Source organism: Taurulus bubalis, assembly GCF_910589615.1.
Source record: "Taurulus bubalis genome assembly, chromosome: 6".
NCBI classification, from domain to species: Eukaryota; Metazoa; Chordata; class Actinopteri; order Perciformes; family Cottidae; genus Taurulus; species Taurulus bubalis.
This window is the reverse complement of record NC_136594.1, coordinates 14,863,996-14,882,677: the sequence shown is the minus strand read 5'-3', so window position 1 is coordinate 14,882,677 and position 18,682 is coordinate 14,863,996. Positions and strand designations below refer to the sequence as shown.

Genomic DNA, 18,682 nt, shown 5'->3' with positions numbered 1-18,682 from the left:
GAACTTAATGCTACAATGTATAACACAACATATGCATATATATACACACCTTTCTCTTGTTCCCCAACATTCACAGTGTCAGCGTAATAAGTTTTATTTTTTACATTAAAAAAACCACATCAAATATTGTACCAATAAAAAGAGCAATACATTATAAGGGCAAGTGTAAGGTCGTCAAGGTACGAATGCAGATGTTTCATCTTTTATGCCGGCTTATGTATTTCTTTCCCTCACCTTCTGCCTTTGCCCCCTGCTATGTTATAAAGAATGCATTGTCAAAATGTGGGACATTTTGAATTTGTCACAAAACATTTAACAATCAATGTTATTTCAGTGAGGGCCGCAGCCTCATCCTCACTTGGCCCATCAGTGTAGGGCTGCTGTCCCCTACTGGTGGATTCACTTTTTGCAGCCATTTACCTCAAGTTTTTCAGATTTTGGAAATACTGTGGAAACGTAATTACAACAATCTGCTTAGTTTGTAAACCAACTGTGGCTTTGATTTTATTTATTTAATAACAAATCCATACTTAACTAACAAACTGTATGAATTGTATATACAGTGGCTACATCCGAGGACCAAAAGGTGAGGTCAGCCTCACCCACAATACTGAGTCTGACCTGGCAGCAGCTAAGCAAGTTTAACAGTGGCTACACATACAGATGAAAAGAAATTATTGTTTTCTTTCGTTTGGTTTTAATACAAAAATCCAGAGATATCATACATTGCCATCTCAGATTTCATCTTTCACATTAGAACCCAAATTAGAGGAAAACGGAGGAAGAAAATAGATTATTGGGGGGAAAAAGGGGGAGGAACGGAAACAAATATAACAAATTCCAGATGCTCATAAGTTTACTCGGCTTTCCCTTCCGTCACTTCGGAGCAACGGGCTTGGACACTGAACTCTGACCTTTTGAGGAGCCATTTTAATTAGCAGAGAAGAGCTCCTCAGACTTCTGTGTACATGCAGATAAAACCATTTCTAACAAGTGACAACAGCAACAACGCAAGTGACTGCCAGGAGAACCAGATCTAGAAATGATTATCATCAATAAGAGTTTCAGTAATGCATTTAGGACAGGAAGATGTCTATGGTATTGCTTAGATCTATCCAACTCTCATTATGTAAAAATGTTAAACAGAATCACTGTACTTGAAATGGCGCACATCACACAACCTTTACAGTTTTTAATCTGTGCTACAAGGTGCTCCATATCAACAGACAGAGGATTACATATTCCAACATTTAACCAGGAACTGTGAGGGAAGAAAAACAAAAACAAAGAAAAACTGTTCACATATGAGGCAAGGTCCTTGCTCACACCTTCCGCTGCCCTGCCACATGTAGACACAGCAGCTACAGATGTGAATGTGGTTGCTGATCTCCTCAGTAACTCCTCCTGCTCAGCTTCCTACAGATCCGTCAGAGATCAGATCCACTCAGCTCAGTCTCCCGTCCCTCAGTGACAGTTGTGTCCTGTTATCATTTAAATTAGCTTTTAAAAAAAAGAGAATGCAGTGTGTGAGAGGCGTGTCAGAAAAGCACTGAGCCAAACTCGAGTGGTTGCTGTCACCGTTGTTGATCATCTCCAAGGAAACAGACAGTTCGTGTTAGTCCGCCACAGTCTCTCCCGACAGTTTGCCAATAACTATTGTTTATTTTCAGCTTGGTTGTCAGCTTTATTAAAAAAGTAAAATGGCCATTCCGTTATCTTCCTCTTCCACCCCCCCTCTTTCCCACAAATATACACAACCGCACACATGCTCTCAACAAACACACACACACGCGCACACACACACAGTCCTGATTTCCACCATGTGGAAGAGAGCCAAGCCATGCCAGGACAGACCCGATTAAGCTGAGCCAAAGAACGAAACAACCATCTTCGCTTCCCTGTGTCTGGCTCTACAAAATGGCTGCCAGGCGTACCACAAGGCTCCGTGCTCGGCCCAATTCCTTCTCTCATTCGCTGTTGTTCTATCGCGCTCACATCTCATTGGCTAGCTCCTCCGTTTCCGTGGAAACATCTCCATTGGCGATCTTGGTGTTCTCCTCGTATCCCGGAGGTGTAAAAGCTAACGTGTACGGGTAAAGCTTGCGACACTCTGCACGGTACGACTCTGTGCGCTCCTTGCAGTCGCCCAGCAGAGCGCCCCGAAGACACTCCAGGACCTCCGTGCAGATCTGATGAGGGAAGAGAAACCTGCGTTAGCTCTACACATTTAGCAAAGTGTAATTCCTTCAAGTCAGACCTAATTAAAACTGATCCATCAACAGCATTGTATGCAATAATAACTACATCGATACAAGTATTACACTTTGGTGTCAATGGATTTCATATTATTGATATTTTGTACTTTTTTTTTTACCAGAGACCGTTTGCCACACTACGTAATCCCATGAATACCTGTATGGTTCTGTTGTTGAGTGACTCATCTAGTGCAGTGGCCAGCTCGGCTGCCTTGGTTTCTGTCGATGAGTCGAGATACACCATCATCTTCGCAGCTGCAAGAGGGAGAGAAGAGTCTATGAGTCTGAGGGAAAGTGTGTGTGCTTTTAACCAAGCTCTTAAAAACTACAGGAGGAATAGAAGTTGAAGAAGCAGGCTTGTTTTTCGGTCTGTGAAACCAAATAGTCACTGACTCAGGGGAATGCATTTAACAAGTGTTGGTAGTAATTTTAGTGATGTATGAAGGTTTTATGATGTGCAACAAGCTTAACCCTATATATTAGAAATAAATAGGGAAAAAAAAACTCAAGATGAAAACATTCAAAGATGGTACAATGTGTATGAGGTCCAAACAAAGATTTTTTTTCTCTCTTTTTTTCCATTATCTAGGGCTGGGCAATTGATCAAACATATTTTTCAATTCCAATTTGGGCTTTTCAACGATTACAAAATAATCTAGATCACACGATAATCTAGATCACACAATAATTGTGCCACACTCTGTTTTGCAATCATGCTCTCATGTTTTGTGTTACAAATCCAACAGGGCATTCCTGTCCTTTACACTGGCGACGTGCTCTGACTGGCTCTATGCCGGCTTAAAAAGGCCCAGGTGAAGGTGACCCGCGGCTCCGGCTGTGAGCTTTACAGCTTCCACCGCCCGGACCTTTCCACTTACATTCACCCACCAGTCTCACAAAATCCTGTAGAAAACTGCTTCCTAAAAGCCCAAACTCACTCAGCCAGTTAAGTTCAGCAAGAACCAAGACGACCGAAAGAGAGCCTTTAATTAAACTAAGATTAATTAAGTAATTCAATTCAAGAAAATCCACCGTTAAAAAGTTGTGGCTTCTTTATGGTCAAGAAATTCATGATGTTTCCAAAGTAAACAAGTAATATTGATCTCAATGTTGACCTAAATAATTGTGCTTATAATTCAAGCAGCCCTACATTATCCCCAAGACTGAATGCAGTCTCAGCAACACAACCAGCATGTTGGGGACTGTTTGGAAAGAGGAATGTGGAAGAGACGTGTGATAGAGAAAGTGTACTGCTTCTAAAACCCATCACAAGGACACTGCAACAGATAGTTTAGGTTGTGTCAGTATATTGTTAACCTCACTAACTAAATGTGAAGCAATCTTTTGAATAACTTGTGTGTGTGTGTGTGTGTGTGTATACATACAGGGTTACTGTGTGTGTGTGTGTGTGTGTGTGTATTCACAGGGTTAATGTGTGTGGCCTACCAGCCAGTCGGTGTGGTATGGAGTTCGAGTGCTTGGTGAGATAGGCCTGGTTGAAGCTCATAGCATTGCTGTCTCCGAACAGCCGAGTGATCTCCTGCTTCAGCACCGTCCTGACCACCTCTGGCAGCTCCTTGCTCTCAGAGACTGGAAAAAAGGAGGGGAGGAAGTTAAAGAAGCAATTATGGGAGGAATGTAGAAAACAGACAATGAAAAGAAGTAGGGGGGAAAAGGGCAAGAGGAGGTGTTGGGTAGTTAAGTTAAGTTTTAAGAGAAAGGATGTATGGATAAAGAAGTTATGGTCAAGTTATGGTTAAAATGAAACCAACTACATATGCTGATTAAACAGCTGTGGCATTAATGAGGAATCCTCTCTCGTACCTCCTTTAAAAAAGCGTACTAGACACTGGTGTAACCATGGATGGTCTGGGTCAATGGCCAACGCCCTCTTCACGGATTGTAGCATCAACAGGTATTTTTCTGAAAAGGAAAGATGGATTGTAAATCTAAAAAGGTACAGGATCAACACTGTATGAACTCAAGAAGTATCATTCCAATGTGCCTGCCTACCTTTTCTGAAGTAGATCTCAAAGGCCATTAGGTGCGTGTCTATTTTGTCCTTGACCAGGTGTTTGAGAGGAATCAGGAACTTGACCGCTTCTTCCAGTGGATATTCTACCTGTAAATAGGAATTGACAGAGGAAACACAGGACTTTAACTCATTCAGATCCCCCAATCACTGATGTGTACCTATGAGAGCAGCGTCAAAGACACATTTTCATTGCCTGGCCACTGACAAAGTTTTAAGGATTCTTAAGGGTTTCTTTCTCCAACCTTGACCAGCTTGTCAGGTACAAGTTCCTCCTTGGGTCCTCCGATCTCCTCGTCATCATCCTCCTTCTTCTTCTTCTGGTTCTTAAGTTGCTTCTCTTTCTCTGCTATCTTCTTCTCCTCTTCCAGCTGGGCCTTCTTCTGGGCTCTCCGCTGCTTGTTCCTCAGCTTCTTCTGCTCTTTGTCCGAGAGGTTAGCTAGAGAAGAGAGTGACGCGTTAATGATGGACAAAATGTACTAATGTCCTCCTAAACCCAGTAGTGCAAACGAGGACGGCGCCCTCACCAGTGTCGGCCTGCAGCTCCTTGCTGTCGTCGGTCAGGGGATTGTCATGGAGGCTCAGGTAGATCTGGATGGCGCTGACAGCAGCCTTGTAGTAGAAGGGATGCATCCGAAGAACGTCCTCCAGCTTCAGCAGGTCAACGTAGGAGCGTAGCGTCATCTTTCTCATGCAGTAGGTGTGGAAATCAAACTGGTCGTCTGTGATCTCCACAAAATGCTGATGAAAGAGGGGAGAAAGGACGACAACAAAAAACAATCAAGGATTTGACCCGTACACGAAACAAACCGTTTTTAATTTGGGTATCTACGGAGTCTCATGCAAACATTTCATGCAATAACACACAACTTCAATCCCAAATAATAAGGGCTCACCCTTTCAATCTCATGGCACTTTTTGAGGGCGTCCCCAAACTTGTTCATGGACTTGTAGGCGAGTGCACACTCCGTCTGGAACCACATGCACTGCATCTCGTTGAGGTTCTCCACTGCCGACGCTCCCTCCTTGAAAAAGACGCAAAAACACAAGCATGAGCAAAGTAAATGACTCATTTATCATGTCACCTGCTGCCAAGAGATTTGTTTCCTACGAGCAAATTGTAGGAGACTGTAATTTTGTGTACCTGTGAATCTATTATTATTATTAATGTAGAGTTACGTTGACCATAATGATCGTGCTTGTTTAGGTTCACCCTGTGTGTGTCATCAACATTATCAACTCCTACATATAATATACTTTAAATGAGTTGCTCTGCTATTGAAGAAGTTATCTTCGCAAATTGACTTAACAGGAAATTCAACCATGATTTTGGTTTGAAGTTCTCAGCTTGTCAGCTTCTCTCACCCGGGTGAACTTGGAGCACATTTCCTCGGCCTCCTTGACCATGCCGGCCTTCAGCATGTACTTGGCACACTTGGAGTTGATGAATCTGTCAGCGGTGTCCAGAGCCTGGGCCTCATCCATCCACTGCGCAGCCTCTTTGATGTTCCCAGCATGCTGCAGGAGAGTCATGACAACCGCTCAGCAACACTCCGCTTCTCAGTTAAAATGTGTAAACATTTGTATATTACCTTGTAAATCTTAGCTTTTATAAGGAAGAGTTCAATGAGCGTAGGCGTGCTCTCAATGGCTGCGTTGATGTATTCTAGAGCCAGTGTCTGTTGGTCAATGATGTCGTAGTGCTGCGCCAGGAAGTACTGCACCCAGAGCAACGTGGTGGGCGGTTCCTCCTTACCGTCATCTGCGACAGTGAAATAAGAGATCGTCTCAGTTTCTTCAGGATTGTGAACAAAAAACTGTCAGCATGAACCATATACGATTACAGCTATGTTGGTTATCTTCCATTCTGTTTTGGGTACTTTTCAAATTCCCTCAAAATTGTGGGAAAAAAAAAAAAATATTCTCAAAGACATCAAGTTCATCGTCATGATGCATTTTCCTCTCACCGTTCTGGTTGAACATTCTGCAGCTTTTTAATGTGGTTTCATAGCTGACGACCAACTCCTCTATTATTGACACCTGCAAAGAGAAAGAAGATAGATTACGTTACCTCACCTGCAGCATGGAGTACGCATCTGGAGAGAAGAGTTCGTAATAACTTAAAAAGGTAAAAGGTGTCTTTTGAACTGGGCTTGTATGAAGTACTTATCAGGCGGTGTATTACCAACAGCACATTTCAATCAGCAGACAGGAGTACCAGCAAGGGAGCAAACAAATGTATTGCTCAATATCCGTTTAAGAGTACGCCATATTTAGAATATGCCCATTTACTTGCCCATCTGTTTCCGAAAGGGAATTAAGGCCATTATCTATCTCATTAAAGCCACTAGACGTCCTTCGCAAAAACAGTAATTTTACCTCACAGAACTTGGGAGTTGCTGGTCTACCGCTGCCTTGATCAGTTGGTTTGTTTGTATTTGTGCGACTGTGGTGAATTCACACAATACAGTCACCCAACACTGACAGCTTCAGTTCCCAGTTGGAAAGAGTGTCTCGCTGTCTGACAGCAAGATAAACCAACCAAAAAAATGTGTACACTTAAAACTGATGGACTATATTTTTAGGCGTGCCTTTGTTTTCGGCGTCTAAATGACATTCTGCTGCTGCTGTTCCCATTAACAGCAATACATTGCTTTGCTCCTGTGCTCCTGCCTGTCTGCTTCTCCTAACTAGGGGTGTGCTTACCATCTTCTACTATAGTAATACAATGACTATAGATGAGTACCTCACACAACCAAATAAATGTAAAAGCAAAACTATCCCTTGAAACCTAGTTCACAGGAAGCTTTCCCTCAGACTGAGCTCTCATCCCTCAATGCATTATTAAGCTTGTCTGAAGTGAAGTGAGGAAAAGGTGTCGTTGTGAGTTACATTCATTTGGTCATATCTTAAGCAGCGTTGTCACCTTTTCTTTGTTGTTGTACAGTGATTTGAGGGTGGTAAAGACTGGCGGACAGCCTTTACTGAAGTTCAACCGCAGATACCTGTCCAGACACTCCCGGAACTTCTCACCTATAGAGAAATACGATGAGATGGAAAAAAAATAATCATAAAACATTAATCTCCACAAAACGAGTAAAAAAAGAAAGAAAAGTGGAGTAAAAAAACATGAAAAAACAACTGAAGCTGAAAGTAGCTACTAGCTTGTTAATTTATTCCCATGACACTGATGGAAATGTTGTCTGTTTTGGTTGAAAGGAGATGTATCATTGGCCTCACCAGTGAGGAAGTTGAGGGGCAGTCGGCGGGGAACCAGTCCTTTGGGGAACTTCTCCCAGGCGTCTTCATAGATCTTTTGTCTCTCTTCTACACCGCCTGGAGAAAAGAAAATCAGTAATGTTGACAATTGTAGCTTGTACAATGAATGTGGATACTTCTATGGTCAGTGGTGATGATGCATAGTGTGTCATACCTGGCTTTTGGGCATTTTCCAAGCCGCGGTAATAGGCCCAGTTCTCTGGGTTCCTCTCCTGCAGACGCCGGTAGACCTCTGTTGCATCATCCAGACGCTCCAACTTCAACAGTAACTCTCCTACGGAAACATGAGAGAAGAGCGTTGGTGTTAAAGTACATAAGAGTAAAACGTTGCTCCGATAAACTGAAAGTTAAGACAAAAAAGTTTGAAGAAGCTTAACAGTAAAACAATTTGAATCTAGCAAAAGATACAGCTCTGGCATCAGGTACAAAGCAATTCTGTTGCTTTTTTACCGTGCAAATATTGACTCATGACAAAAACAACAGTTTAGAAAACATCAATGTGCAAATTAATCACACAAAGAAAAACTAAATCCACCCTTGGTGTGTAACTTTAGTGTGGTGCACAGTGACCCACCTCGAGTCTCCTCCACAGCCAATTTGTCACAGATCTGCTTCTCATAGTTGGACAGATGCTCCAGGGCCTCCTTGTAAAGGCCTGCTTCTCTCAGCACCTGGTTCTGGTACAGCAGCAGCTCGCTGTATTCGTAGTCCACTTTGTCTGGAGACGTCTGGGAAAACAAACAGGTTCAACAAAAAACAACAGGAGCTGCTGGATGGACTTATGATGGACTATCTGTGTGGGAGTTTGCATTCTGTGTGTGCATGTGCAGTTGCCTAGTCATGTCAGCTTTCACATTTATGGCACAAAGACAGGAAGCAGACTGGTCTTATCAGGAGCAAGCCAGCGAAAGGGAGAGAATGAGCGCTATTGTAGTTGTGGCCGATGCACAGACGACAGAGACAACATTCATATTTAAAACTCGGTTGAACTAAAAAGCACAGACTGTGACTCCGCTGCATCAAACGGCAAGTCAGACACGAACGATATGACAAGAAATGAGTAATACTGTTACTCATCGTACACGACAAAGTGTTGCACAGCGTCTGCGATACACAAAATACTTAATATTCATGGATCTTTGTTCCAGCAGTTTCCAGTTCTGATCATAAAACCATATCTCACATCATGTAGAACCGATATTATTTAGGAGAAATGCTAAACAGTCATTGGGTCTAACCTGTTGCGTTTTCCGGAACTCTTCAATGATCTTTGCAGCCATCTCATAGTCTTCCAGGAGGTGATAGGCGATGGCGTAGCCGATCCAGGAGGCTCGCTGCGCAGGACGCAGCTGCAACAGCTGGTAACGCGTCTCCTACAGGGAAAAAAATGCAAACACAGGTTTTTTTTAAGCCGTGCTTACCACCAGAACCAACGGGGTGGCAGAGGAACAAACGTAAGTCCTATGCATGATGACTCGAGGAGACTTTTTGCTGATTCATGATGTTGACACCAGGTTGTTACAATGTTTGTATGCACACCAATATTAGGGGTGCAACAGATCATAAACTATCACTTTTAATACATAAAAACATAATACAGAACTTTTGAAGATGCCCCGATCACGTTTTCTACCACAGCTACAATGCCAATCGTCGATGAGCCATATTGGCCGATACGGATTGTTTTTTATTTTGCTGCAAACGGTATATACTCCCCTCCTGTCGATTTCAAAACAGATTTCCACAAGGGTCAGAGTTCAACTATGGTCCGTTACAACGCTACCTAATACACCGACTTAGAGCCCCCTACATTCTCATCAATATTTTTAATCCTTTCAACTAGACTTTCATCTTGCCATTTTATACCTCCGACTAAATAAGCATCTAAATCACAGGCTGTAGTCCCTCGAGAGCGGTTTTTGTGAAGCCTGACTGCAACCGGATGTCTGCCTGCTGATATGCTCGGTCCTCTCCAAAACTGGAGCCAAACTGCGTCCTGGACAAAGCAGAGCGACAGATGGGAGTGTCTATTCCAGAAAGTTCCCCCCCCACAAATGATTTAAGTTTGTTTTACTCTTTTATTACAAGGAACATATTTCTAAAATTTGCTTCTCAAAACTGGGGAGCCTAACCATGTGCCCTGACGCAGAGTGCGTCAGGATGACTGAAAATGGGTTTTCCATTATAATAATCCAAATCGTATCTCAGAATAATTATCAACCGTTAGTTCTCACCCTGTAGCCCTCCAGGTCTCTCATCTGGATCTGCAGCAGGGACAGGTCTCGGAGGATCTGCAGGTTGTCCTTGTCCCACTTCAGAGCATTGCGATAACACTTGATGGCCTCGTCGTACTTCTTATCCGAGCGTTGCAGTAGGCCGTATACATGCCAGCCTGGGGCAACATCAAGTTAAGGAACAATCTCCATTCAAACAGATGTAATAAAATTAAAAAGTATACAGATGAACAGAGAGATGTCGTGGTTACTGGGGCCCAATAAGCCTCTCCTGGATAGAAACAATTACAAAATTAGAGGAAAACAAGAAAACTGTTCATTCCATTGATTATTTTTAGTAGCACAGACCACTGTGAATACATTTTAAATAGGGCTGCAACAAACTCACTTTGATTATTTTCTCCACTAATCACTAAATTGTTTGGTCTGTAAACAGGTGAAAGTAATGACAACTACAATTCACAATTAATGGAACTAATAACGAAAATCCCCAAGTAAGAATTCAAAACAACCCACTTTGTATATCAGCATCCATCCCTCAAAGTATACACTACATAAATAAGATACATTTTTGCTACTGGCTCCTCAAGATAAGAACCGACTGCAGAAGCTGAAAAAGATAGCAGTGTGTCGTCTGCGCTTAGATACAGCAAGTTGACTTTAGGGTGAGGCTGCCCAGCACTTATCTGCAGTAAATGTGCAGAGATTTCCCTCAGGCCTGGGAATCACAGAGAGAAGCAGAAAGGCTAGTCTCCGCGCACGCGCACGCACGCACACACACCGTAGTTTATACTTGCCTTAGTAATCACAGAGGCCACTTGGTCGCGAACCTCTACATTTTTGTAACTTGGTGCGTGAGGCACACACGATCACGTGACGGTCACAAATAGTTCACTGATTAAAGTAATATTTACATGTCGAGGGATTATACAAAGAATGCCAAGTTGATTTTAAATGCATTAGAAACAGAACGTCCATTTGAGTATATATATTTTGCAGCCAAATCAAATTGTTTACAGGAAATTTAACATTTGCTTCTTTATAATCCATGCAATACTTGATTATTTTTTAACAGGGCTTGTGCAAAGGCAATTAAGTAGTCCATTAATATGAAATATCTTCTTTTTTTTTTTTTTTTTACAGATAATTACAATTCTTCCTGAGCTTTGTGGAGGTTAGTATATATATGGCTTCTTGTCAGTTACACCCACAGTCTACACATAAATGAGTTACACTCATTGCCTTTTTGATTCTTCAGTTAATTTTGTTTGTACACCCTCTGGTGTGTCGGAGAATAATGCAACAAAGAGTATAAAACCTCTGTTCATGCTCGGAGCTCACGCGCCATCTGCGGAGGCTCCCGCTACGGCGCCAAACATGAGTATCACTAAAGCTTTATGCTTCCTCTCCACTTGTTCGGCACCAAGTTTTCCACCTTAATAACACATGGCTTTGTATTATTCCAGCACCAACCACCTCTGAAACTAATCGTCCATCAAGCATTTATCATTAAACTTGCATCTTCCCAGCTTGGTTCATCCCTAACTAGTTTTAACACACCATCTGAAAATGTTGGACCTACTGCAGATTGAAGACAATTTATGATGTTGCGTTCCTTGATTTTAAGACTTTTTAAGGGGTTGCAAGGACCCTATACATGACAGCAGCTTAACCACGATCTCCTGCACTAACACACACATTATGTGTGCCATGGCACGAATAAGGATACAGACGTGGCTCTTGAGATCATTGCGCAGGCCTCTTCTCACCAGGTCGTAGGCCTCCTCCTTCTTCCCCAGACAGTTCAGGGTCAATCCCTTCATCGCCAGTGTCTCTGCAGGGAGACACAATGGGACAGCAGACAGTGAGAAATAATGCACATTTCCCATGAACAGGAGAACTTTTTCATCCATCTTTCCATCCGTATGTCTGCTGCTTACCTCCATGCTCTGCAAACTTGGGGTTGGACAGAATTTGTTTGCAGAACTTGAGCCCATTTCTGTACTGCTTGTGTTCATAACATCTCTGTGAACGGAAGGAGAGAGATCACATTAAGCCAAAAGAACAAGAGTGGTATTTCAGATAGACACAGAAGTTGGCAGCCTTGTCCAAGCTCATTGCAAATAGCTCAACTTTCAACGGTATATAACGGTAATATCGTGGTGAAAGCATATCGAGATACAGTGATGCCCAATCACGCCGACTAAATTGAGAGTAACAAGCGAATACTAACTCAAATTTCTCAGAAAAGCTGATTATTTTAATTGTTTAAAAATAAACAATTAAATAATTGCTTAAAATGAGAAAGTACTTCACACAAACAAACCATGTGGTATTCACATAGACTATTGAATTACCAGAAAACGATTGTATTGTTCGAGATGAACTGACCAATATCATAATAGATGATTCTGCCCATATCGCCCAGTCCTAAACTAGACTTAGCAAGGAGAAAAACTATGAAAAAGAACAGTAATTTCTACAATTTCATTTATTTTGTGATTCATACAGATGAACTAAAAGCTTGTATATGTAGCTGCATGTTTACAGCGTTCTACAAATTACATAAAAGGACCTTAAAGAACAAGGAACAATGTAGTCTTGGGAAGTCAGCAGTTTAAAAGTGACCAGAGTGGGTTATAGTTTTTCACCAGCAAAGATATCATTACAACAGCAGAGCATTATCAGATAATGTACTCCAGAAATATTCCTTAAAAACTATCCATATCGTTAACATCTAACAGGATTCTGCCCACAGCCAAGCTTAATGTTGAATCAGACTTTTTACTAAGACACACACAGTATTACACCAACTTGAAGGAATTACAAGCTGTTTTGCCCTAAAGTTAAATTTAGTATGCAGTTGCACAAACAGGACACCACCTCGCCTTTTAAGCTGGTGTGCGTGTGTATTCGAGCAATGTGTGTGTGAGAGCGACAGCTAGGAAGAGTTAAGCTGGCAGATGGCATTTTGTTGTCCCACCCTCAACTTCAATAATGGTGAAAAAAAAAAAATGACATCAACCTCACATACGGGTGCCAAGGTCGGTTATGAAATGATATGTAATTCAATGTTGAACTAAATGGAGGACTAGAAGAAACAGGATAATGTCCTGGATGCTGCTGCTTTATCAATACTGTGCACTAACTGAAACGCATACATGTCACACACAATTGTGCGTAGCAGCGCAAAACAGTTGGTTTCAAAACAGTATATGTAAAAGACCAACTGTTCAATTAGGGCTGCACCTAACAATATATTTGTATTAATATTTTGTTAACCAATTTGTCTAAATATTCTAAAGATTATTTTTGAATTTTAGAATATAACAACCGAACATTATTGATTAAAACAAATCTTGTCAATAATGTATTTAAATAGTTCCTTTGTTTAAAACCAATGTTTTTGCATTAGTAGTTTTAAAGTTTTAATTATGTATTTCTAAGTTCAGGCATGAAAACGGGTCAGGGGTGAAAAAGGTGAGAGGGGCCCGGGGGGGGGGGGGGGGGGGGGGGGGGGGCTCTCACCATAAGAAAAATGTAAAAATTCCATATTTTAAAGCATTAATCTGATGCATTTTGAGATGCTTTGTTTGCCAACCTGGGGAGAGCTGGAGAAACTTAACTTCAGGCATGAGTCAAAAATGATTATGGCCTTCTTACTAAGTATTATGCAAGCCATTTCATGCCAGCCTGTCACTGGGTCTGTGAACATGTACAGTATATGAGGCACAACATGGTAAGGACACCACAAATGGCTTAATGCATAACCCCCACAAGAGATGGTGGACATGCTGTAACTTAACTTGTCTACTCTTCCATCATGATTGACACCCAATACAATGTAATTCAGATTGTAATACATTTTATTGGCAAAGATAACAATTTACAGTTCGTAATACTCTCAGAACCAGATTATTTTTTCTTCTTTGCCTGAACCACCAGTGTCTCCATCGCCCGCTTTTGCTGTTTTGCCACATGTCTCAGCCTTGCCCTTTTCTCTTCTTCAGCAGTCTGTTTCTTGGCCTGCTGAGCACTGCCAGATGCTTCTGATGGTGGTCTGCACTGGTGATGCAAGGTCCTTCGCGTTAATATTTCCATGCACTCGCGCTCCCTTCTGGCACGCGCACCTGTTCGCAGTTCACTGAATATAAATACCCCCCGACAAAAAAATTCTCATCGAATCTTCACAATTCACGTAGGTCACCTATTTTGGTTTCAAAACGGCGAATTTCATGCACACCTCTTTCTGTGTGACAGTGATTATAACCGCATAACTCTATGGATTATAATTAACTAGAGGATACACTTTTTCCTACACGTAGATCTTAGACTCTTAAATATAAACAGTAGCCCGGCCACCCTACGGAGGAAACTCATTTTTTTTTTATTTATTAAAATAAAAGTTGGATAAAATCTCCATTGTCCTCTCCTTATATGTAGTGAGGTGTCGGTAGGTAGAACTGAGCCGCCGCTGAGTCGCCGCTCTCCTGTCTGACGCCACACGCTGCCACGGACTCTCCGCTGCCAGTAATCTCACTCGCTGTCTCTCCAACAACGTTAGCTAGCTGACTAGCTTGCCATTAAAAAACTGGTGGGAGGGGAATGAAGCCGCTGTAGACATCTTAATGCTGATTGGCCAAGACTCGACAGTCAAAGATCTTCTATTGCGAAGATGATCACGACCTCAGTTTTTTTTCCCGTGTCCCACTCCAATCTCAGAAACGGCGGACAGTTGACCCCCCCCCCCCAAAAAACAAAAACTCTTCGGATCTACACGGTCCACGTAGGTCACCTATTTTGGTTTCAAAACGGCGAATTTCGACGAAAGGTGAGGGATTTTCATGCCTGCATATTGCTATGAAAAAACCTCCTTAATTCAAATTTCCCCACAAAAACAGTTTTACCAGATTACATTTGAAAACAAAACATTCACCCAAAACTTGTTTTAAACTGAATAGAGCTTGAACGCATCATAATGTAACTCAATGCAGCCTTGGGTCATGTTAGCACCGTTATTTCAGCAGGACTGTGCTGCCAGCCAGGTAACCGCTAACTTTAACTAGCTCTCCTCCGGCCGATCATCCGCCTCAAACACTTGACTGTCCCAATTCGGCCGACACATCCTTCGAAGGCTACAGCCTCTTAAGTGTGACACAGGTTGTGTAAAAGTTCCACACCAACACATTTTGTTTTAGGAGCATGATGCTGGTACACACCCATACTTTATATTTTAGGTAAATTTAGCAACATTAATACCACCAGCTGTGCTTAAAATCCAGCATGTTCTCTACCTCACCCGAAATAACTCTGCCCCAAGTTAGGGAATCTGTCAGAGCGGTGGCTCTAAGCTGCAGGGCTCGCTACAAGGAGTGCAAACATTAGGCGGGATTTAAAAACATTTTCCAAAGTCCTAACGCCACATTCTCATCATGTTGGAAGGAAGATGGTGAAGAGGATAGATAGTCTTGGGCTTACAACTCACAAGCAATCACATTGATACATTATTATTTTTTAGTGAAGAGCAACCTTTCAAGGTGGTGAATATAAAATGTCGTTAAGTTTGTGAATTTGTGTACATAATGATTTCAGACTCTTCTGTGTTATGCAATACCTAGTGAGACATATCTAAGCTATCAGGAAAAGAGAAGTATGTGTAATCTAAACAATAGTTCAGCTGTGTGACATCCTAAAGGGCATGGCACCTATATTGTTCTATACACCAAAATACTACCCATAATGCATCTAGACAGTCCCGTATAAATAACTTCAAAAGTCAGATTCAGTTTTACTTAACTGAAGCAGTCCCATAGCATGATGAATGCTGAACCAAAACTTAAGGGGTTATCTCTGATGTGGGCAAGTTGCTACAAGTGTCAGTGAAAGTAAAAGCCTGGAAGTCCAGTTTGAGGAATCACATCCATTAGTCAGGGTCAACTTTGTCAGTGCTGTGTGGCACTAAAGGACCTTTCAGTGTTGTTGTTTTTTACTCCCTCGGTCTGCAACACAGTTTTATCATTTAATGCTACACTGAGGGTAGAATTAGGAGGACTTGGTTTGATGCATTTCATTGTCCTGCAAGCATGTCAAAACAAGACTGCAATAAAGCATGGATAATAAAGAAATATTTTTGTGCAAGGTTCAACTTAAGTTATGATAACAGTAAGGAAAAGAGCACCCCCTCGACAACAGAACCAACTAGAAAATGGTCCAACTCCTGTGCCATGCAGAAGTTGGAGACCTGCCAACTTCTAATAATGCATTTGGGCACTCAGTGGGGGAAAGCAAAAATAAATAGGGGCGTGGTCCACTTCTGACTACAGTCAGGGAGAAAACTGTTTCAAATCGCATATCACCACTGTAGAAATCAATGACAGTAATTTAATTCTAGGTTTTCTCATTCACACAACACAATTGCATGCTTTCAGACCTCTTCTTGACTAGGACAAAAACCTAAAGGTCTTTACTGTATTAAGTGTTTAACAATGTTGTTTAGGTGAAGACATTAACTGGTAAATGCCTTCTATATATACTAATCATCGATTATGATGCAGAAATAAAGACTACCAGAAGACTTTTGAACCTGCAGGATTATACTTTCAAAAAGTAGCAGTGCTATAAACAAATTAAAACAACTTGGTAATAAGTTAGTAATGATGGCAGTGATACAACTTTCTGCTAAATGTTTCCTGCATTATAGTCAGCCGTTATTCATTGAGTGACACACATTCTGCAGTTTTTCTTAATTGGTCAATTCTACGATTAAGTGCAAGATCAGAAAAACACAATTTCCATCCAACACATTTGAAGGTGCAGCGCCACAACACTTTGAGGGGAAAGCAATACCCCTTCTGAGGCATGCAGCAAACTTTACAAGATCAGGTCACTGGTCTGCTTTTCCTGCCAGAGGTAGAGTGAGTGAATGCCCTCTGACAATGTGCAAGATAAACACCCACCGACTCCCAGCACAGAGCATGCTTTTCAAAACAATGAAGGTTATCTGAACGAGCCAGTGACGTTACACTGGTCACTGCCAAAGTAACGACACTCCACACAGCTCTTGTAAAGTACGTGCTCGTGGAGATGTTTTAACAGGACACTCGAACAGCCAAAAAGCACGGGAAGAGAAGAGGAAGGCGGGTTTTTATTTTAATTAATATGGAGCAAACTACACCGAGTTCCACAAATGTTCAGCAATATCTCCAACCCACATGATACTGTGTGCAACTAGTAAATAACAGCGGCGCGAGACAGGTACTGAAACATGGAAGAGAGGGATGGATGGATGGGTGGCTGCCCCAGCGCAGAAGGCCCGAAGCGGCTCACAGATTTGCTGACACAGTCACACCAGTCCGTCCCTCGCACACGCACGAGCTCAAAGTTAACGTCCCCGGTTTGACCCGACCCACCCTACACCCGTGGGTTTTATGACTCCAGACGGGATGTCCCGCACAGGCAGATTTAAACTGACATTTATCAGATGAGTCGAGGTATTCAATGCTAGTCGGCGGACGTTAGCCGATTAGCTCACGTCAAGTGGCCGGTCGGTGTGATGAGCGTGGCCCACGAATCACACAGATAATAATACACCTGCACACACATCTGCAGAGCGTCCATGTACACGCGAACAAACAAACAAATCAGTAATGTTAGTTTGAGGCGCTCCGAGCGGACACGACCGTTGGTTGCCCTGACTACACATCGTGGAGCGTTAAGTTATCGGTTGTTGTGTCCATGGTGAGTGGCGCGGCCTGTCGCAACGGATAGCTACGTTTGGCTATCTGAACCAGGACCAATTTGTGTTTTAGTGGAGCTGCGTTTAAATCACTTTGAACACGAAGCACAGCAGAGTCAAGAACAATCATTTTAGCTTCAAGTTACGGTGACAGCGCATGTCAGGGCCGGGCTAGCTCGCCCATTCAATGATGCCATTTTGCTAACACACGGAAGCTAGCGCTAGCAGCCGGATAGCTACACTGACACACACACAGAGAGGGAGAGAGAGCCGCAGACGAGTCTTTAAACTCGCCAGGTCTTCGCAACTCTTTCACAATCAACTCACCAAAATCCTCTTGAAGAGAGCGTTCTCTTTCGGCGGTAAAGTAACTGTCGGCATCGTTGCAGATGAGATCCGTTTCCCCCTCGACCTCAGCACATGTAGCTAAAGTTAGCCCGGGTAGTCAAGACGAGTAGAGCTGAGTGATGGCTCAGGTTCGCCTGTTTCAGCCGCGCCGCTCGATTGCTCCGTCTTCTTTCCTCACTCACTTCCTCCTCACGTGGTGGATCTAACACCTTTCAAAATGGCGGCGGCTGGGTTTTTCGTCCATGCTTTTACCGTGGATGTATTTAGACACATGCAAATACTCTGCTTGGACAAACGATTTGTGTCTGATAGGTTTTGCACCACAAAAGTTACATTATTTTGTTCAACATTATTCAAATTAGATAATTTCAGTATTGAAAAATCTAGAAATTTACATATTGCTGATTTATAAAGTTTAATTTCTGAACACAATCTATGCTTCTCAAAGCGTAACCGTTTTTTAGTGTATTTTTGCACCTAGGTGGTCTCCAGTTTACATCACACTTCACACCCAAACTATTTGTGATGTTACAAAGTCAATTGTTAGAGTCATGCTCATTTTCAACTTTTATTTAAAGTGACCACAAAAAACTTTCTCCCTTCAGGAGGTGAAGGTGAAATCGACCTTTGTGCGTTGAGGTTTGTGTATCCATCATTTTGCACAGGTCCAACACTCAAGTAGAGTAACAATAAGCAAAACATTTGTGGGTTTAGGTGGAGGTTCATAAACCAGTAAGAACCTGTTTACAAATGCTACTTTTCATTTTTATTGACCATTTATAAAATATCACCATGTTTT

The 18,682-nt window shown here is 42.2% G+C and overlaps 1 protein-coding gene across 1 annotated transcript; it reads right to left on the bottom strand.

The window, feature by feature from the left end:
- Positions 1-67: 67 nt before the first annotated feature.
- naa15b (N-alpha-acetyltransferase 15, NatA auxiliary subunit b) lies at positions 68-17,916 on the bottom strand (the record flags this gene model as incomplete). The annotated part of the gene is made up of 20 exons (XM_079220003.1): positions 68-2,189; positions 2,413-2,510; positions 3,702-3,845; positions 4,080-4,178; positions 4,269-4,377; positions 4,533-4,726; positions 4,815-5,028; positions 5,184-5,312; positions 5,653-5,805; positions 5,880-6,049; positions 6,255-6,327; positions 7,214-7,320; positions 7,528-7,623; positions 7,721-7,840; positions 8,141-8,294; positions 8,805-8,939; positions 9,801-9,958; positions 11,530-11,634; positions 11,741-11,825; positions 17,863-17,916. 20 exons carry the CDS (start codon positions 17,914-17,916, stop codon positions 1,992-1,994), a joined length of 2,595 nt encoding a protein of 864 aa, XP_079076129.1. The 3' UTR covers positions 68-1,991.
- Between the last annotated feature and the right edge of the window lie 766 nt (positions 17,917-18,682).